The sequence below is a fragment of the Serinus canaria genome, chromosome 12 (assembly GCF_022539315.1).
Source record: "Serinus canaria isolate serCan28SL12 chromosome 12, serCan2020, whole genome shotgun sequence".
Taxonomy (NCBI): Eukaryota; Metazoa; Chordata; class Aves; order Passeriformes; family Fringillidae; genus Serinus; species Serinus canaria.
In genome coordinates this window covers 10961592-10983005 of record NC_066326.1, presented here as the reverse complement: position 1 = coordinate 10983005, position 21414 = coordinate 10961592, and the positions used below count along the sequence as shown (strand labels likewise).

Sequence of the window (21414 nt, the reverse complement as noted above, 5' to 3'; positions counted from 1 at the left end):
ATCTGCCCTCCCTGCCTTCCCAGAGGAGAGGAAAATGAATGAGTACTTTGGGATTCAGTCCATGCTCAGATAAATAAGTGTTCTGGCAAAAGAAGGCAGGGCATGCTCTGAAGGGCTCCCGCGCTCCAAAGCCACCGTGTAACAAGGAGCAATTTCCCACTGAAGCCTTTGAGATGCTTCTCGCTGCTGCTCCATTTAACAAGCCCCTGGTTCTCCAGAAGTGTGGAAGTTCACCAAATATTTCCCTTGGCAACTAATCCTCTGCAAACTTTCCCAAGCAAGCCCACGGGATCCCTTCCATCAGCACCCCTTGCCATCAGCCCATCCTCGTGCAGGATGGCTCAGCCTGGCTCTCATTTAGCTCCAGACCATGGGCTGGGTGTTTGCTGCCAGGCCCTTGGCACAACACTGTGGGGCTGGGGACACTGGGGAGGAGGATATTTAATTCCCATTAATTAGGGAAGATTTTCCCATGCCAGGGCAGCATTGCTGTTGCCCAGGTTACCAGTGGCACAGCACGGAGCAAGCCCGGCTTCAGGGCACCTTCCCCATGCAGCACCAGTCTGTCAGGCTGATGAACCTCAACTTACTTTTCAAGACCCACCTGAAATACCACTTCAAACATTTTCTTCTTCTCAGTCCTTTAAATTAAGGAGGAAACAAGGCATCCTGGGGAGCTGATGGACGTTGCATGGACAGTTGAGTTGTGTGACATGAGGGTTTATAGCATGAGAACAGAAACCAGACCTCTTCCCAGGAAAACCAGACACTTCCAGTGCTTCTACTCCTCCAGCCTCCCTTGCTGACCCCACTGCACTCTCAGTGGGGCAGAAGTAATTGCTTGCTTGGACTAAACCTTTTCCAGTAGCAGGATTACTATACAAACAAGATGCTGGCACCTGTGTTAAGCTGTGGGCTGTTATTTTGCATTGCAGGGGGGAGCCATCTCCATTCTGACAGCAAGTGAGAGACCCAGTGAGTTTTCTGGCATGCTGTTAATCTCTCCTTTAGTGGTAGCCAGCCCAGAAGTTGCCACTCCCATCAAGGTAAGAGCAAACCCTCCTTGCACATGGTCACCTTGGTCTTCTGCACCAGGAAAAGTGTCAACACCTCTGGCCTTGAAATGCAAAACCCTGCTGGGATCTGTGCCACCCAGATGCCAATACTTTCCTTCTAAGTGCCTCCCCCACAGTTCCACCTACTTTTCAGAGGGGATGTGAGTCCTGAACCTGTCCAGAAAAACCTGTTTAAGCAAGAGTTGGATACTGGTGGTAGCAGACTGTGCTTTCTTCACCTCACCCCGTGGCAGCCCACACAATGCTGTCCTTTCCCTTCCTCTCCTACAGTTTTCTTCCTGACTCATGCAGAGTCTGGTATAGTTGCAACACAGGCTGCTGGCTAAGTCAGGCCAGGGTTATTTTTGGCATTTGGGGGATGACCAATTTCTGAACAGAACCAGAGTCCTCAGTCCCAGAAATCCTTGATGAGCCTCAAAAGAGGCTTCCAGCTAAAGCATCACTGCCCCAGCTGCATCCCATTTGGCCTGGTACTATGACTGGTACCATCTCTTGTCCAGGCCATCTCTTTTGGCTTGCATTTAGGCTTTATCCCCCTCCCATTTCCATCTGCCCTCCAAAGCTGTTTCTGATCCACAGTTGCATTGCCTGGTTTGCCCTTCCCCAGGGAGGTTCTGCAAAGCAACTGAGCCTCAGTTCTCTCCTCCTTTTTGCATTGTGAAAAGAATAAACAACAATCCTAAAAAAGCTGGAAGCAAAGGGAAGGAGCAGCTAAACCAGCATGAAGGACAGAGCCTCTCATTCCCACAGGACTCCTTCCTGTATCCTCTCTCCTTAGACACTTCTCCTAGGGCTAGCTTCTTGTTTTAATTTACTTCTAAGCTATTTCTCCTTTTTTTTTTTCTTCTGCGAGGAAGGAGACAGATTACCTCAGCTTTCACTATAATCCTGTCCCACTTTCTGCTGTAGCCAAAGCCATCTAGAGACCACACAAATCACTACAAGCACCAAAGGGTGCTTTCTAATTACCTCCTTTCCACTGGAAAAAAAAAATGCATTAAGACCTCTAGCCTTAAGATGCAGGACCCTGCTGAGATCTGCACCACCTGGATGCCAGTCAATATTTTCCTCCTAAGTGCTTTCCCATAGTCCTACCTAATTTTAAGACTAGAAGTGAATCCTGAAGTCATCCAGCCCAAGTAAACTTATTTAAATAGGAGCCAGAGTACCAAAGTCTGGTTTTAGGAGGCTGGTTACTGATTCTTCATGTGAGGCTACATCTGGCATAAGATGTCCTGTGAGCACCAGTGCCCCTGCTTTTTCTTATCTGGGAAAGCAAAAAAAAAACCTATTAAGAAAAAATAATAAACAGTCTGAACATGAGAGAGACTGTTAGCCTGTTCCTTCTAATCAAGGGAAATGGAGAACAATTGCTGTAGGTTTACCTTTTGCTGGGTGCTCAACCCTTTCTGAAAGAAGGAAGGACTCACCAGGTCTAGTGAACTAGCATTACTGTTGCCTGGTTTGTTGCAGATCTGTACCAGGTGTTGCTTTATTTCTGTGTAAGAAATAAATGCAATGATGCATTACTTAGGTAGGAAATCCTATTCTGTAACTGATGTATTTTGGAGGTTTTTACATGGTCTCTTTCCTAGAAAGTCTCTCACATGCCGTATTACAAAAGCACAGTCAGTTTCTTTCTCTTTCAAATCTATTGCATCTCAACACTGATAAAAAATTAATTATGCCTGAAATAGCTCTGTTCTGTCACACTCAGTTGAAATAATTTTGGGAGTTGAAAAGGTATTTGCAAGAGGAAGGACTGAAAACAAGCAGAGTATTCCTGCATAAGCCACATTTTCCCATAAAGCTGTGTGGTTTTTTTCCTCTGAGAGTCAAGAAACATTTCATGGTGATTGTGCTTCTGAGGAACAAAGGCTTGGTTTTCCCTTGGAACTGGTACGACTTCTCAGCCCTGGGCCATTTCCCAAGGACCACTGCATTCATCCCTTTGCTGGGGAAGTTTCCAGCTGAGCAAGAATTTACCTTGGCCTGAACAAATGAGGGCTCAAGACAACAATAACAGCGAGCCAGATGACACACTGGGTCCTTCAGACCCTCTTAGAAATACCTTCCCTGACTGCTGAGCCAGCCCTGGCAGCAGCAGAGGCACAGCATGTTTCAGGCTCTGTGCAGGAAAATCAAATGCTGCTCTTTGCAGAAACAATCTCATCAGTGCCTTATAAATCCTGTGCCCTGATGGAAGCATCCAGTTGCAAATCCAGTTGAGTGAGAGGGATCTTGCTGCCTTCCCCCTTTTCTTCTCAACTGACCTGGACAAAATTCAGCTCTGAATCTTTGCAGTTTCAAAGGCTGCAGAGACAGGAGTCACACAGGCTGGCAAAGGGCAGAGCAGGGGTGAAAGAGCATCTCCCTCTACATTTCTGCAATTGAATGCTTTGAAATCAGGTGGGCAGGACATCCCCTCAGGAAATATTCCCTGGTGTTTAATCCTGTACTGACCCTCAGCCTATTGATTAAGGACTCACTACACAATACTTTCTCTTTACCTTTTGTGCTTTTTCCTCTGGCTCATCTGTTGCTTTCTAACCTGACTGGGATCACGTTGCCCACTGTCTTTCAGCCTGAATCTGCACCCAGTAACAGTGGGTGCCAAGAACTTTTCCTAAGGTGTAACCAAACTGGAAGAAAGTACTATATTCATTTTTATTCTTGTTGTGGTTGCTTTACTCCTTTATTCTGTTCAGTTTAGCAGAGATGATAGTCATCAGGTCCAGAGTCCATAATCCTGCCTAGGATACATGAAGGTGCATAGCTTAAATCATCACTGCCTGGAGTTGACATGAAATGAGGAAAACCCCATTCCTTCTTGGATAATCACAAACTCATACCTGCATTGTTGTGTAGCAAAAATTAATTTTGCTGGCACAGTGTCATAGCCAGTGAGGGGCTCAGTATACTGGCAGTGACACTGGTTCCTGCTCATGTCTACCCCAAGGTACACACATGTTCCCAAACCTGCTGTGAGTATTCACTGCTTTCCCCTCCTCAGCGACTTTGACTTCAACCTTGTGTTTCTCCCCTAATATCATAATTAATCTGTCATGTGTCATCTGTGATCTGAAGTGCCAGGGAGTGCTTCAGAAATTTTTAAGTATCTGCAGAAACAGAGGGCATAGGGGACAGCCTATCTCCAAGGCTGTTATTTGTGAAGCCACAGCTCCACAAACCAGACCAATGAACACTAACTGTGTATTTTCTGACTTAAGCAGTGATCACTTAATTAAAGGCAGCTATCAAAGATCAGAGCAGATCTGGTATCAATGTGCTTGTAGTGCTATTGAAATGAAAGATGTTTCCCTTTCTTCTACCAGCAGTTTCCAGCCTAGGCTGCTCAGTGCTTTTGTGTGTGGTTCCCAGGAGATGTGTGAGCAATGGATTCCCTCAGCCAATGCATGCACACTTGGCTGTTGTTTATTTACAGGTTCCCTGGAGAATACACTTATCAAAACGAGTGCAGCCTAGGCAACTGCTGCAAATGGCACCCAGCATCACTTATGCACTGCAGCCTGAGATCAGAGCTGTGGCAGCAAGGAAAGGGCAATAAAACACCAAAACCCAGCCCTCTAGGAGCTGGAAATGACCTTTTCCTATCAAAGTACTTAACTGAGGCCTTTCAGAAATTACCTTAAGAATGAGGAAAAGCCCCAGTGCAATGAAGTTGTGCTGCTGCATGTGGACGGACAGCTGACGGCATTTCAGTCTAGCACACCCACTCCCTGCTCCCAGGAGCAGTTTAAACACTTTCCTCCTTAAGAAAAATGGTTTAAATATAGGACAGATCTTTCTCCAGAGTTAGCTGACAATTCTCAACTGTTAAACTCCTGTGCTGATTTCCATCAGCTCAGGATTTGGGCTTCTATGTTCCCTCTCTTCCTCTAACTGGCTCTTTGACTGCTTCCTTTTCTCTCCCACAGGTTTTTGCAGCAAAAGTGCTCAACTTTGTGCTCCCAAACCTGTCACTGGGATCGATAGATCCAAGTGCAATTTCCCGGAACAAGAAAGAGGTGAGAACCTTCATGCCATTTTGACTCACTGCAGAGTTGGTGTCTTGTCCCAGCCCTGCCAAAACCCACAAGTGTTTCACTAAATCAGGAGGGAAAAATCTGTGCTGGTGTAGAGAGGTGACATATCTCTGAAGCCAGTGGAACTGACTGCTCACACAAGGCTGCTCCTCCCTGCCTTGCCCCCACAGCTGCTCTGGGTACCAGAGGTGACAGAGAGCTACAGGGGCAGGGGGAAGCACGTGGGAGCCACGTCTTTGGCTCTGCTGCAGCACCACCACTCATGGCAGCAGCAAAACCCAGCTCAGGTAGCAACCACTCTGCTCAAGTCAACTTTTCCACCCCTGCTCTTTGCAGTGAAACCATGCAAAACCCTACAGTCCTGGGGATTTGTTTTCCTGCTTCCAAACCAGGATCACATTGTGCCAGATGCATTCAAGCAGAGGACAAAAGCAGGCTTGAGCCAAAGAATTTGTTCCAAGGTCTCCTGGATCACACTCTGACTCTGCTACAGCCTTTCCAAACAAATGATATCTCCATGCTGCTCCCAAGAATAATACTTCAAGGAGCTGCAATTGAAGCAGCTGTTGTTACAACACAGCTCCAGCCTCACCCCTGTGAATGTGCATGGAACTGTCCCAGGGCTGAGTTTTTATAGTGCCACAATAGCCTGGGACTGCTCTCCCCCTCACTCCTGGGGATGACTGTGTCAGCCTGGCCATGCCATCACAAACAGGTGTAGCTGCAACTGCTGCAACACCACCTAATGAGGGTTTTTCCTTCTCACCACTGTGGGAGGAGTGAAAGGAGGTAATCACAAACCATAAGTGAATGAAGGTGCTTAGGCTAGACCCAGACCTTGGTGCATTTCAGAAAGCACCATTTCTTCTTGAATTATAAAAAATGGCACTCAAGGATGTCTGAAGAGCTTTGCTGGTGCAAAGTGGTCCCTTGTTCCTGTGCTTCTATGCTCCCATCTCACTGACAGATGCTGTAATTTTCCCTGCTGTTCATGCAATGGTTCATACTTTAACTAGGAATTAATAAATTGCCTTTGTCTGGGGAGGCAGCTTGACCAGCATTGGAATTGAAGCTGAAAGGATCAGGGGCAAAGACAGTGCCAACACCTGTGTGAGTGCAGTGCACTTGGCCTCAGCAAATCCCACATCTTTGGCTCACCTATTCAGAAAACTGGAAAGCAAAGAGTTTCCCAGAATAGCCTCAAGGCTCAGGGTTGTTTCTTGGCACTGCCAGAGGGGTTTTTGTTCCAATGACTTTCAGTTCACTTATCCTTGAATAGAGCATAAGATTTCACTGTGTTGGAGGTGGAAAGATCCAAGGAGCTGAGGAAAAGACAGGACTAGTGTGGAGTGAGATCATGTGCATCCGCTGCTGCACCATGTGACATATGCTCCAAAGTACCAGCTGAGGCTGCACAGAATATATGCCTGGGAAGAAGGCTGACTCCAATCTAGCTGAGAAACCTGTTCTTAATTGCATTCAGCTGCCATAACTCGTTGTCTTTAATTCAAATAAAAGGTTTAAATTAGACAATCAATTCTCTAAAATGACGCAGAGGAAAGTTTTCACATCTACATTTGTATTTAGAGGATAAAGGCAATCAGTGCTCTGGAGGAGGAGAGGAATTGGAGGGCTTTATTCCCTACCCGAAGAGTGAGCATGTCTGTGACCTGTGGGTCTTTACCTGCTTCTGCACTGATTTGTTATGTGGCACCTGAACTCTGCTGCAGCTGCATTTAAAGGATGTTTTAAATTTAAAACATTAAAGGATGTTTTAAATACACCTCCATGAGCTGGATCTTCTGCTGGAAAATGCAACTGCTGGACTCAATAGCTTTGTAAGAGGAAAGTGATGATGTAGGGACATCCTGAATAATAACACATTTAGGGAAGTGTCAGGGAGCTCCTGAAATTGGCACAAAGTATTAACTGAGCACTTCCATGTTGTGGTGATGTTAGGAGTCACCACAGCAACCACTGGACATACTTTATAATAATTGCTGTTGTGTTGTCTTTCTAACCACGTATTTGCTGCTGCTTTGTCTGTTCTGTGATGCTTCAAGTCTCTGAAGGTTCCTTGGAGCATTGTTTTGCTCTGCCTTTCCCTTTCCATGGAGCAAGGGAGAGCCTTTTGCAGTGGATAAAGGTGTAGCTCTGCTTCATTAGAGCCTGCCCATAAGTGAGATATTCTCCAAATTAGACACCCTGTGTGCTGTGCTGCCTTCTCACCTACACAGTGAGAGCACACAGCTGACATAGCAGCTGGGGGTAGTGATGTAAAGCATTTCCCTGACCCCCTTCAAACACCAGGATTTGAGGGTCCAGGCACTTACTGAAGACAAGACAGCATTTTGGTCCTCTGCCTGCCTCTAAGCACACTCCCCCCTCCTTTTGGATTCAAGATGCTCAGATTTAAAGCACACAATGTGCTGGAAACATCCATTATTTATATGTTACACAGACTCTCCTGCCAGACCAGCTTTCTATTCACTAGAAATATTTTTGGGACAACATCCAAGAATTTCCTAATGAGTTTGTGTTCCCAGAAAGCTGTCTTCAGGCTATGGGGACTGAAATATGAAATGATATAGAGATGTTTGTTTGATGTTTGCTGTACCGAACACAAGAGAGAAAAAAGAGAGCAAGAAACAACCTTAAAAACCAGTCCTGTTATTCCAAAGAGGAATGACATCACAGTGACAGGAGCCTCTTTACCCCTGTAATCTTTTTTAGCTGCAGTTGACTCAGTGGAATGGTCCCCCTGACTCAAGCCTTGTTTCTGCCAAGTCCACGTAGGATGAGGCTGCAGGAGGAGATGCAGAGCTCTAAACAGGTCAATGTGATGCAGCAGCCTGATGGTTGCTTCTGTCTTGGAATCACATGGAGATAAAAACAGCTGTTGTGAGAGACCCTGGAGAGCCTTTGCCTGGCAGTGTCTGGAAGCAGTCACAGACTCTCCTGGGATCACCTTCTGTTCTTGCCCCCTATCTCAGAGCCTGGTGCAGCAACAACAGTTTTGGGCTTGCAGGGTTTTCAGATTGTAGCCTGCAAAACATAAAGCCCATTCCCTGTATTTCCTCCTTCCCCAGAGAGCTGCTGCTTGGCACTCACCCCATCCACTGAGCATTAACTCTGACAAGGATTCCTGTTCATTGACTACAAACAGGATACTGCCCCTCCATTCCTGATCATGTTGGGTTGGGACTGGATTTGGTCTTTTTTTTTTTCTCCTGCCATCATCCACACAAAAATATTTCTTGGCTGCTCAGTAGCTAAAAAGTCCCCATTCTTTCAGACAACAAGAGAAAGAAAGAAACTCTTCAGGTCATTCTTGTAGCATTTATGGGGCTGGGGCAAGGGCCAGCTCACATGAGTTCATCAACACTCTTTACTCCATGGGAAGGGACCTTCTGTCAATCCATCCACCCATCCTTCATGAATCCCTGCTGCAAAATCTCTTATTTATTGCATTCAATTTAAAAATCCAACCAAACAAACCCACCAAACTAAAAAATAATAAAACCATTCCAAAACTCTGTTGCTTTAGCACAGCACTGTGACATAGGTCCAGATGAGGCTGAAGCCAGTTGCTAAGTAGCCAATGCAACACAGGGGTTTTGCTCAAAAAGCTGAAAGATGAAAGTCCCCACGTTTGGCTGAGCATACCAGGGTGGGCCCAGCTGCCAACAGGAGAGTGAGCTGCACCCCACCAGGTGCTTGGTGTTCTGAAAGTCAAAGCTGAACTTCTTCCACGAGCACATTCACAAAAGAACAATTTCTTCTAAACACAGGCGGCTTCTTGCCCTGTTTGAAAGACTTTGGAGAGCAGGGAAGGTACAGCTGAACAGTGCAGGGGATGAAAGATGCAGATGGAGATTTCTGCACCACCAAGCTGGTTGGGCACTGGGCTGGTCCATGCAGAGCCAAAAGGACTGTGAGCTGTTCAGTCTCTGCTTCCCAGGGCCATTAGCAGGAGCAGAGGCTGTTTACCATGTCTCAATGTCTTAACCACAATCTCATCTTTGCAGTTGCCTCTTAAAAGCAGTTTTCCAGACCTTCAGCAAGCACATACTTCTTTGAAAGGGAGACACTGTGTGTAATATCCTAATATGATGAGCTGTGATGATTATCTTTGTCTCCCTGCCAAAAATTACCCCTCACTTCAGAGCAGACATAATCTTGCACAGAGACCAAAATACAACAATAGCCTTAATCAAATCCTAGAAACATCCACCACTTCCAAGGATCCCTAAGTGAGTTTTATGACAACTTTAATTTTTTCAGTCCAACTCCAGCACAGAGTGGAGAGGCTGCACAGCTGTCCCTCGCTGGACCATCCTCAGTACTGTGGGCTGGGTCTGAGTGGTATCAGCCACTAATAGTCCCAACTTTCCCCCCACATCTTTCTCTTGCTGCATGTAGGGATAGGAACCATGAATTCAGGCAGTGGGAGATGGTGGGGACCAGAAGTAAGAAAGTGATGGGGAAAGACTTGGGAGTATCAGTGTGCCTCACTGCCACCTCCATTTCCAGTGCTTTGTGCTCCAGCACATTTGAGATGACAACAGAGAAACTGCCTCCAAACCCTCTGCAAAGAGAATGCATCCAGGTGGGAAAGCCCCACCATGTTCTGCCACCCTGAGAATCTCATCTCACAGGGAATTAAAGACAGAATCCACCCCAAAACCTTTCTGTCCTACAGTGCCTGCCTGTGCTACACCTACACATGGCTACGTGTCCTTGGGTGGCCTGTTGGGTCACCTCCTACCCATGGTCCCCCCAGGGCAGGCACAGGCAGAAGCAAAAGGAGCTCAAGTTAGTGCCTTCAAGGTAGAATTTGAACAGACCCCACCGCCTGTGAGGAGAGGAGGAGACTGTTTTCAGCTAACCTATAAATAACCATCATTTCTATAAACATCTGCCAGGGTTGGGAGAAAGTGGAGGCTGTGCCAGAGACCAGCCCATAATCAAAGCATTCTGGCAAATATTGCAATAGTGGGGTCTGTGTGGGCCGTCTCCACATACAGTATACAAATATTTACTGTAGATTTGCCTGCTGCAGTAACTACTCCTTCCTAGCAACTTTCTGTACCAGCTCTTGAGCATTTTTATCCCCTCACAATCTGGCTGAGCAAGTTGTTGACTACTTTTTTTTGCCTACCACCTAATACCATCATTTGCTGACTTGTCTGTCACACTTTGCAGCCAGAGATGAGCCCTTGGCTTTGCAGTCACCTCTGTCAGTTGTCTGGAGGTGTAGGTCATGGTCACCACCCCCAGACAGGGAAAGAGAACATTTGAGTCCTCAGCAGAGAGGACACTGGCCTGGAGAACATCAGCTTTCAAATAACTCAGTCTGAAGAACCCTCTGTAGAAGAAACATCACATTGGAATGACAGAAGGGCACAGCAGAGGAGAAAAATGCAGGCAGGAGCCCCTGTGGGAATGGTCTTTATCCAGCACTGGTTGTTTCCCTGCAGGATCTCCTGTCAAAGAGCTCTGGCTTGAATATTTTCGAGTGATGTAAGAGAGAAACATGCAGCAAAGAGCCTGTCAGGGTGTGTGAGCAGTGCTGGTAAACCACAGTACCTCGACCTTGACTCTGATGGCCAGATGTCCTGAGAGAGTAGGGAATGACTGTGCAAGCCAAGGGAAGACTCTCCATTGCCAGGCTAACCTGCTTTTTATGCATGAAACATTGCTAATGTTAAATCACCTCTTTCTCCTGCCAGATGGAGTCTTACACATCTGATCCCTTGGTGTACCACGGTGGCATGAAGGTGTCCTTTGTCATCCAGCTGATGAACGCCATCGCCAGAATCGAGCGAGCCCTGCCCAAGCTGACCCTGCCCATCCTGGTGCTACACGGCTCCTCCGACAAGCTCTGCGACATCAGGGGCTCCTACCTGCTGATGGACACCGTGCAGAGCCAGGACAAAACGCTCAAGGTCACCTTGCTTGCTGCATGGCTGGGAGGTTGTGCTGTCAGAGCTGGCCTGAGCATGGGTGGCAGTGAGGGGTGGGAGCCTGCTGGCCTCCAGGGAGCTGGAGGCAAACAGAGCTGGTGGAGAGGGAGGCTGGGCAGGTACAGCCCCTTTCACCAGGAGGAAGTCCAAGCCCAGCCCTCCCTGGGCTCAGTGTGGTGGCCTTTCACCAGCTACAGCCAGGCTGGGGGCAGGGGATGGTGGCTGCATGCCTGGACGGTGTCTTGGATGTGAAGCAGCTTGGTGTAGAAGTAGAGCAAGTCTCATAAGCAGGTAGAGCGTTGACCCAAAAAGCTCTTCTGAACAATGCCAAGTGTGTGAGCACCAGCCTTACCTCATGTCCCAGCATGTAAAGGTGCAGGAAGGTCTTTCCAAAATGCTGGACAACAAAAGCCACTTCACATCTGCTCATTTCAAGAGAACCACAGCTGATTAACCAATTGTTAGCACATGAATAAACCTGAAAGAGAAGGGAGGGAGACCAAGGGAAAGCTTTTGTCATCAGAAAAATAACTGGATAGTCTAAGCATAAAAGGAGTAAAATTGCACAAGGCATGATGGGAACATCCCCCATTGTCCTTTACATTCCAAGGGCGTGATAAGTATTTCCTCCTCCTTAGTGGAATGGGACTGGGACATGCAGTATGTTCCTAAAGGGCAGCGGGGTGCTCTGGTACCCACAGAAGTCAGGCAGGCAGCAATGCCAACACCTTCCTGCTTGTTGAGGGCCAGCACCACCAGTGGCACTCCTTGATTTCATAACCTGCTACATCTTGGAAAAAACCTGACAAGTTGTGGGCAGGAGGTGTTGGACCTGTGGGTGTTGATGAGAGGGGACTGAAGGCTGTTTTGTTCGTGCAGATTTACTTTTTCTGTGCTAATCTGTACTTCTCCCTGGTTGCAGGTGTATGAGGAAGCCTATCATGCCCTCCACAAAGAGCTGCCTGAGGTGTCTACCTCTGTCTTCACAGAAATACTGACATGGATTGGCCAGAAGGTCTCAGCAGCTGGGGAAACCAGCCATACTTAAGAGCAATTGCATTTGCAGCTCTTACTGGGGTTTTCTAGGAATAGATGTTTTTCTTACTAGAAATCTCTTGGGAAGAGATCTAACATGGAGGGATTCTTGGAATATTTTATCACACACAGCTTAAGGGAGGGTGGGGGGAGAGGCACAGGGTGGGGCATTATTTACTGATGTAAATGGCCACTGCCCCAATCTGGAGAAGAGTTGATAGCTGTGGGATGCCCCTCACCCACCAAACTTTCTCAGCGGCTTCCCCTTCTCTGCTTTCGCTGTGGTGACTGGGGTGTGTTTCTACTGCAATAATTATTGGTATGTATAAGAAATCTGTATCTTCCACTTCATGGTTTTGATGCCAGGTGCGTCCCTTGTCCCCACCATCCAGCACCTTAAAAACCCTGGTCCTTGAGAGGAGAGCACTAACAAAGGTGCTGGGTGATGAGGAGAGGCTAAAGATGGAGCTGACAGCTCCCTGAAGGTGAAAGGCTGATTTTCAAGATCAGACCCCTTTGGATACTACCTTTTTAAGCAGACCAGGCCAGGGGATAGAGATGCCTCCCCCACCACCCTGCACAGCCTCTGTGAGTTTGCACTTGGGGAAAGCATGTTGAACAGTGCTTTGATTTTCATCATCCAAGCAGGATCCCAGAGGGAAGAACAGGAATGTGGAATCAAACCCACTTAGCACATTCAATTCCCCTGCTTTTCCCCATGTCAAACTCCATCTCCTCTGCAAGATGAACTATTCTGTAAATATCCCTAGGGACAGGGTTTTTTTCCTTCCCCTCTTCCTTTTTTTTTTTTTTTTTTTTTTTTAATTTTCCTTTCTTATTTCCTTTTGGGATTAATCACTTGTGCTACTGAAAATGAAAAAGCAAAGTCAAAGTTATAAGAGAATATAGTAATATAATATATGATATAGAGGTGGCTAGAAGCTGGGAGAGAAATGGGAGGAGAGTAAAGAAGGAGTTAATCATTCCTTCTCTTGGCAAGGAACAATGTTGTCCTACCAGGATCCGGTCCTTTCACCATAACTTTACAGTCATAATCTGTTGTTTTCCCTCATCAGTTGGAAAATGTCCTGAAAATAATGCTAGAGAGAAGTGCAGAGCATCTGGTGGGTGGGGAGTAGCAGTGGGTGTCCTCATGGTCCACTGGTTTAGCAGGAGACCCACAGCATGAGCAGAGATCCTGTCCAAGCCCATCCCAGTCTCCTCCCAGTCAGCACTGGGGTAGATCACTGTAGGGCTGAGCTCAGCCCTTCAGGACATGTGGGGACTGAAGGCAGAGTGTGGAGTGTGATCATCCATCCATCCATCCATCCATCCATCCATCCATCCATCCATCCATCCATCCATCCATCCATCCATCCATCCATCCATCCATCCATCCATCCATCCATCCATCCATCCATCCATCCCACCTCTACCTTGTGTACTGGGCAGCCACAGACCCTGCTGAACTAGCTGCTGTGGAGGAGCCTGTGGACAGGGCCTGTGGTGCAGGTGAGGCAAATTCTTGAGCTGCCTGAGTCTCTGCTAGCAGCAGGGTGAGAGGAGAGAGTTTAGACCCTGGATGAGAGCAGAGACATTGTACTGGCACAGTAAAAGCTGCACAGTGATGACAGAGTGGCTGTGCAGGACAATTGATCCAGCCCTCAGCATGAATATACTTCTTGTCACTATCCAAAGGAAAGGGGTTTAACCTGCACCTCTCCCTCTGCTTTTGCAAGAAGAGAATGCAAATGTTGCACTATGAGAGAGTGGGGCATCTCCCCCAGTGACAAACCAGCCCTTACTGCCTTCCCTGGCAGCAGCAAGAAGCACCAACCACTGTGCCTTGAGCTGCTGTCCCCAGGGCTGGATCCCTCCTTCGACAGCCAGGGGGTCACCCACCTCTTCTCCCTTTGGAAGCAGTTCTAGCAGGGTTCAGGAAAGGGACCTCTGTGCAATAACAGCTGGAATCAGGGCTCAGTCCCACTCAGTCCCAGATGAAAGATGTGTGGATGCAGGTTGTATCCTTGTAGTTGCCCTAAGGGGCCCAAGTCAGGGAAGCTCTTTTATACAGGTTGATCCAGGCACTTTGGCATTTGTATTTTCTTGCCTCTAAAGAGAGGAAAGAGCTGTAGTTCTCCCAGCAACGTTAGCTTTTAATTGAAATGTTATTCCAGTGCAATCAGCTGTTCTCAGCAGCCCCTGTGAAACCTCTGATGACACTTACTCTGGGAAAGAGCAATGAGCAGGTCACCTGCTTTCCATCTTCCAGCAGCCTGTCTTGAGGCAACTCCTGTTGCCTGAGCAAGCTCCCTCCTGGGCAGACGCTGCTAGAGAAAGACAGCAAGAAGATAAACACTCCAGCAGTGATAAATCTCACCTGCTTCTTCAGCTGGAAGGGGAAACGAGTGGGTGTGATCCAGAGGTGACAGACACTGCGGGGGTAGTAGGAAGATGATGATTTAAGGATAGGATTTTTGAAAGCACTTTTCTTGAGGAAGTCAGGAGGAGTAAATCAATGCCCACAATTTTTACATCCCTTCCAAAGTGACAAGCACTTTGCAGGAGGGGAGAGGGAAGTGACCCTTCAGCAGAAAGGTCAGAGCCCGTCCGCTCCCTCCAACCTGGCTTCAGGCAGAGGAACGTCCGTTGTCAGTGCCTTTGCTAAAATGTGTCCTTTCACCCAAGAAACATCTGCAGCTGAACAGAAATAAAGGGAAACCAATTACATTGATCTGGGGAAGACTTGTCTTTCAGTCTATAGCTAAACTCAGCAGTGGCACACGGCCTGGGGAGGCTGTTTCAAAAAAAGATTTACAAACAAAACCTAGAAAGAACAGCAACAACAAAAAAAAAGCCAAATGACCCCAAAGCCATGGCACAGCAGCAGGTATTGCCACCCTCAGCCAGTTTTCTGAAGAGTTACCTTCTGAGGCCATTAACACAGGGAAACCTATCCAAAAGAAGCTGGACACTGCCTGCGCTGACCCCACAGACCCCCGGGCTGGCTGCTGAGCAGAGGGGCCAGAGCTGCTTGGCAGGGCAAGGAGTGCAGAGGGAAGGAGCCAGGAACAAATCAGCCTGGGCCAGGTGAGACAGCAATCTGCACATTTCAGCTCTCTCTGCTGTTGCTGATCCCTTCCCCTGCCTGTAAGCTCCTTTATACTGACCTAGTTAGGTTTCACCAAGCCCCAGAGGAATTCTTCCTTGGCTGACCAGATTAGCAATGAGCAGAGCAGCTGCTGAGGGAAATGTAATTACACTCTATTTCCAGCTGGCAGGTACCACTTGCAGGGAGCACAGCCAGCCTTACGAATGTTGCTGTGCAGAGCTGCACCCGAGTCTGGTCTGCCTTGGAGAAGAGGTGGCACCCGTGACTGAGCAATAGCAACGTGGAACTACTGTATATCTCACCACCTGTAGCACTGAGAGGCTATTTCCCACTGCCTAACCCACCCTGTTTTCTATTTAGCCCGTCCTTTTTATACCACTCACCTTAGCACACTGCCAGCACAAACCCATTGGGATCACATTTCCTTTTACAAGTAATTCCTGAGGTTGTCTCTCTTGTTCTGTTGTGTTCCAGTTCAATAAAATACATTATATATATATATATATACATATATAAAAACATATATACATACACATGTATTTTCAGTGGAAAAAACATATACAAGTTTAGGATTCTTAAAGGAATACAATGTATATTGCAACTAATAATAAAGTTATGTTTTCTGAACAGAGTGTGTCTGAGGGTGTCATTGGTGACCATTACAAAGTGCTTCCCACACCCCAGATTAAACAACAGTGTGGAGCTGTTGTAGGATAGGCAGTATCAGGCAAACCCAGCCTGCTTCAGCACCTGGTTCCCAAGCTTTTAGAAGCCCATTAACATGTGATGTTGGTCCCGAACTAAACCCAGTTCCAACAGGAAGCATCTGCACTGTGGCCAGGAGTAACTGCTGATTAAATCCGACATTTTGACCCCAGCTGTGGCTGCAGATCAGGCTGGGGAGTGGCTTTGATGCTCTCAGCTCCCAGGCAGTGCCCAGGTGCTGTAAGAGCTCCTGGTCCATGCAGAGCCAGGGTTGGGGCTGTCAGAGTGTCCCACGCTACAGAACTGTCCCCCCTGCCCAGAGAGCGGGGCTGGGCCAAAGAGCAGCCTCAAGGTCCCCTCCTGCTCTCCTCTCCATGCACATTCAGGACAAGTCCCTTGTTTGTAAGGGCTCCCCAGCCTCTCACACTCCAAAGCCCATGGCAGCTGCTGCAGCAGGGCACAGACAGGACAGTCTGCTCCCATGCCAGCCCTGTGGCCAGAGCCATTAGCAGCACCAGCCCCAACCTGCAACCTTCATCAACTCATTTCATCTTCCTTATGACTCAAGTCACTAAATCAAGAGAAGAGTATTTTCTTTCTGCAGTCCTGTGCAGGCTCTGTGTCTGATCACACCCCAGCTCACCAGGTCAGGAGCTCTGGCCAAGGGCTTTGATGCTCATCAACACAGACAACAGAGCTGGGGCTTCTCACCAAGCCAGCAGGCACACCATGCTAGTAAGGAACATCATTAGTAACAACATTTGCTTCAATTCTGGCAAGTCCACAGCTCTTTCCTCTGATATTTTGGTGGTTTGTTAAGCTCAACACAGTTTTGAGGGTCACTGGAGGGTGCACACTATGGTGCTGGGACAGGGACTGGGAGGGAGGGGACAGTCCTTCACAAGGCTGGGAGCAGCAGCAGCACAAAGGAGCTCTTCTGGAAGTGTGCACTTCTCCCAGTGTCACCAACTGATGGCTGGTGAGTTGTCACAGCCATAGGTGGCCTTGCTGTTTTCAGCCTGTGCCTCTTCTCTGCCCCTGCAGGAACCCTGAGGCTTTTGCCCTTTTCTCCTCCCTCAGTCTGGTGCTATCCAAGGCTGGCTCTAGGGGCAGCTACCAGCTGGGGATCAGCCAGTAAGTGGGAAAGCAGGAGCCAGAGCAGGGTCAGGGTGGGGGGAGAGCTCCTTAGGAGTCCTTCCAGCCACCCTGGCAAGGACAGAAGACAAGAGGTGCCATACTCAGTCACAGAGCAGCAGGGACCAGGCCTCTGTCAGACTTCTGGCACCACCCAGGCCAGGCACAGGCACTGAGCAGGCAAAGGCTGCAGCTCCAGGGAGTGGTAAAGAATTTAAATTCAGATCTGCTCAGCACATAACCCACAGTGCTTCACTTCCATTTGCTGCTGGTTAAGCATCACAGGAGGGAGATGTGGGGCTGCAACCCACTGCAGAGCTGCTGCTGGGGGTGAGCAGGGACTCACACCTCTCCACCCAGCCTGGCTTCAGGCAGAACTTCATCACAGGAAAAGGGAGATGGAGCTGAAGGGTTGTGCAGGTGCCACACACATGCTGCAGCCTGGCCACCTGCCCCACCACTCCTGCTCACCCAGCCCCTGGGGGGGGGATGGTGATCAGTCATTTGCTCCTCTCTCCATATATGAGCACAAGTCTCCTTTGCAGACACAGAAACAGGGTCATGCTCTCCCAGATTATCCACCTGGGATGCTCCTTCTCCTTCTGAGGGGGAAGCTGCTGATGTGGAGCTGCCACTCACCTCCCTGCTGCTCTCCAAACAGCTGCCTTATGTAGCAGAACTGCCACAAATGAGCAAACACTGCAGAACCCAGATCTATCTCCCAAGAGGCACAAGCCAAACAACCACCCTTCCCATGGCCACCACTCCTGGAGGGGAGTGACACAGGATTCATTTCCCTTCTCTCTGGAGGAAACTCTTCAGTGGGTGGAAACATTCCAGGAATTTAGATGAAAAACAATTCCTAAGAGATCAATTAAGAGTTTGGATAGCTTGCATGATATGTGCTCTCCAAAGGAAACTTGGCAAAGAAAGCTACTTGGCCTGGGGGGGAGCTGATGGGAGGGCAAGATGTCAAGCATGGAAAACACTTGTCTTCTAAGAAAACACAGAGACAAGAATGGCAGAGGGGAAGGAATGGCAGCTCAGGGGCAAAGGACAAGTGGTACCTTAGGAAGGTTCATGACCAAAGGCAAGCAAACCTCTGCCAGAGCACAGTAAACCATGGCATGAGACAGAGCCCCAGGAAAAGCTGGGCTTTCCAGACCTCACAAAGTCAGCAGCCTTTGTGTCAGCATCTTGTCTTCATTTACATTAAAAAAAAAAACAAAACCAGGCAATGGCAACACCAGCAAAGCTCTCTGCAGGCTGACACAGTCAACCCTGGAGCAGATTTTTTTAGCAAATAAACAACTCAGGTTCCCCATACAGAGGAAAATAAAAGAAAAAAAATCAGCTTTTCCCTCTGGCTGGACTGCAGGGTCAGCCTCACGCTGAAATGACAGCAGTGAGCCATTCTCCCTGTGGGCTGCACAGGGCAGCCCTTGTCTTTGTCACATCAAAAGCTTCCAGGGTTCACCCTGTGCACTTTTAACACCAAGTCCTCTCCTCCCATGCTGAGCTTATGCACATCCCATGCTGAGGGTGGTCTGTGCCAAACCCAGCCCTGAGGCACTTGTGTGACTGGCAAGCCCGGGATCCTCAGTAAATGCCTGATGTTCCCCCTCAGAGCAGCACCAAGAGCACTGTGTGCTCAGCAGAGCAAGAAGTGCTGACCCCTGTGTGCTTTCAGACTAGGAACACTGATGTTTAATTGTATGCCTGATTGGAAAAGGTCACAAAATCAGGAAACAAGAATACCATGTTCCCTGCCCTCCCAGCAAGAGAAGGAGCAGTCACCCCAGGAGCAGCATGGCCAGAGGCAGCACCTGGAACAGCTTTGGAGATGCTGTGCCTGTCTGGCACTCAGACCAGAGAACAGCACAGCAGCAAACAACTCACCTGAAGCATTTCCAGCTTCTCAAGAAGAGCTTTTCAAAACAGGAAGGAGATTGAACTTGCCACCAGCAAACTCCTTTTGAAACTCCTGGATAATTTTTCGTTTTAGATCCAGGGAGAAAGGGGATGGAAGGAGCTCTAGAGAGCAGATTGCTGCCTCCTGTTACGGAAGTGAGCTTAAGAAAATTAATAGAAATATTGGTAGTTCTGCTATGCTGTGCCAAGAATGTGTTAGAATAAAACCTTCTGAGCAGACAGGAGAGATACAATGTCAACTCAGCTGTGATATGAAAGATCAGCCTGCATCTCCTAAAGCACATCCCATGGAGCAGCAACTAACACACCAGCTTTCCTTCCCTTCAGAGCAGGTCTGCACAGCCTGTCTCATACAGTTCATCACTGTCACAGCCTTGAACAAGGAGTACTGGGATGACCCTGGCTCACAAAGTTGTTATAAAAGAATAAAGAGGGAGGCATTTTTCCTTCCTGGAGTTTTAATGATATCATAGGACAACACAGGCCAGCTTGGTTTCCTCCATGGGAAACTACATCAAGTTATTTTGGACCAAATCTTCCCCAAGCCCATGAACAGAAGCATCTGGCCACACCACAGCACTTCCTTTGCCTCCTCTTCCTAACCCAACACACCAAAGCAACAGCCTTGCCTTCTGCCATACCAGCAAACAGAGCAGACAGACTGCTGCTGTCATGAGCCAGCAAATCCCACTTTCTAATCCTGCTCTTTCCCCTTGAGCTTGCTCTGCTGGTAACAGGAGGAGGGAGAGGAAAGCTCTCACACTCATTTTCAGAGCTTATTTTGGGAATTGGCAGCCAGACCCTTGGGACTGGAGATAGCTGTTTGCATGGCACTGATTCTCTTCCAAGGTTTTCTTTAATCTGCTGAAATGCCCTTCAAAGCTTGTCCTGCACTTTTATGCTTACAAAGTTAACCACAACCAGGCAAAGCAAAGGGCATGTGTGTGCTCATCCCCTTTGTCCCAGACGCTGATCACACGTAAGCTTGATGTTCATAGCTTGACTTTGGCTTAAGGATCTGCATGTCCATAGCTGCACCCAAATGTGGCTGCCTAATTAACTGCTCCTCTGCAGCCCTTGCCTTGGGTATTGCCAATAACCCACCTCCAATTTCCAACATAAAACCCTTGAAACCATTTGCAGCCTAAAAAAGGGGTCTCTGTCCTTCTCCCTCAGCACTTCCTCAAGGCAGGCAGCAATCCCAGCAGAGCCAGCACCTTTATTCAAAACAGGCCCTGAATATAATAAATGGTTTGCTGGTGTGGCCTCTCAATAAATTTGTTCTGTCAAATCTATTTTAGCTTAGAAGGTAAAACAAAAACCTGCTTCTCAGCACACTCACCCCATGAGCAGAGAACTAAGCCAAGCCATGGTTTGCCCATCACCAGCTCTAGCCAGGATGGCTCATCCCTGGGAGCTGGGCACAGACACATTCCAGATCCCAAAGCTGTGATGGGCTTTGCCAGGCTGTCCACAGCAAGAGAGGAGAACAATGTCACCCTGAGCAGACGAGTCTGTCAATGCACACTGACTGCAAACTGCTGTGTGGGAAGTGCCATCTCCACTTTGACCATGGCTGCACAACATGAACAGCTCCAGCCTCCTGCAGAAGCTCAGCCTTTACTCTCACAGCACAATGCTGCTCCTTGTGTGCACTGTTTGTTGAGTCCCAAAATCCTGATTAAGCCTTGAACTTTTCCAAGGCCTCCCTTCAACAGCATTAGTCATTCAGATGTTATTAGTATCTCCTCTCTGAAAATTTCATGTTCCTACACAGAGCAACGAGGACAAGATGGATGCTTGTTCCCTGAATGCCAGTCATGCTCTGAAGCCAACAGGGGCTGAACAGACAACTCAGCTACTGCCTTCACCCCAAAAAATTGTAGCCACCCAGGCATACAAGAAAGCAGACAAGAAAACAGGTGCCTGTGTCCTCAGAGAGGAAGGACTGCCCAGACACTTCAGCAGAGTCACAGTTTTGGAGAAAACACAGGCTTCCAACTCCAGCAGTGCACCAACAAGTCAGAGCAGTTAAACACAAAGGCTGAAAAATCTCCATCCTTGCAGGTAACAGCCATCAGTGATAGGGGCACAAGATGGGAAAAAAAGGGAACAACAACTTACCTGCTATCAACAGCCCACAGCAATTTTCCAAGACAACATCATGTCCCTGACAACCATGGCAGTGACCAAGCCTGCACTGTGGTGCTGCTAAAGAAAGGGAAAAATCCTTGGAGAAAGGAGAAGTAAAAAACAAGTTAGTGCTTTACTCACCTGCTCTATGAGGACTGTACACACTCCTTGGGAGCCACACAGTGCAGAGCCACTGTGGTAGGTAAGCCTGGGTAAGGGAAGATGAAGGAGCTCATTTTTGGTTTCAAAATGAAACCCATGCTGATGTTGTCAGT

General features: G+C 48.1%; 1 protein-coding gene across 4 annotated transcripts in view; it reads left to right on the top strand.

The window, feature by feature from the left end:
* MGLL (monoglyceride lipase) overlaps positions 1-15862 on the top strand; it is a 101358-nt gene extending 85496 nt beyond the window's left edge. For all 4 annotated transcript variants that reach the window (XM_030227837.2, XM_018915107.3, XM_018915108.3 and 1 more), the window contains 4 exons: positions 936-1046; positions 5015-5104; positions 10855-11070; positions 12011-15862. In XM_030227837.2, coding sequence (XP_030083697.1) covers positions 936-1046; positions 5015-5104; positions 10855-11070; positions 12011-12136 — 543 coding nt within the window. In that variant the 3' untranslated portion in view covers positions 12137-15862. The remainder of the gene's footprint in view (positions 1-935; positions 1047-5014; positions 5105-10854; positions 11071-12010) is intronic.
* The last annotated feature ends 5552 nt before the right edge of the window (positions 15863-21414 follow it).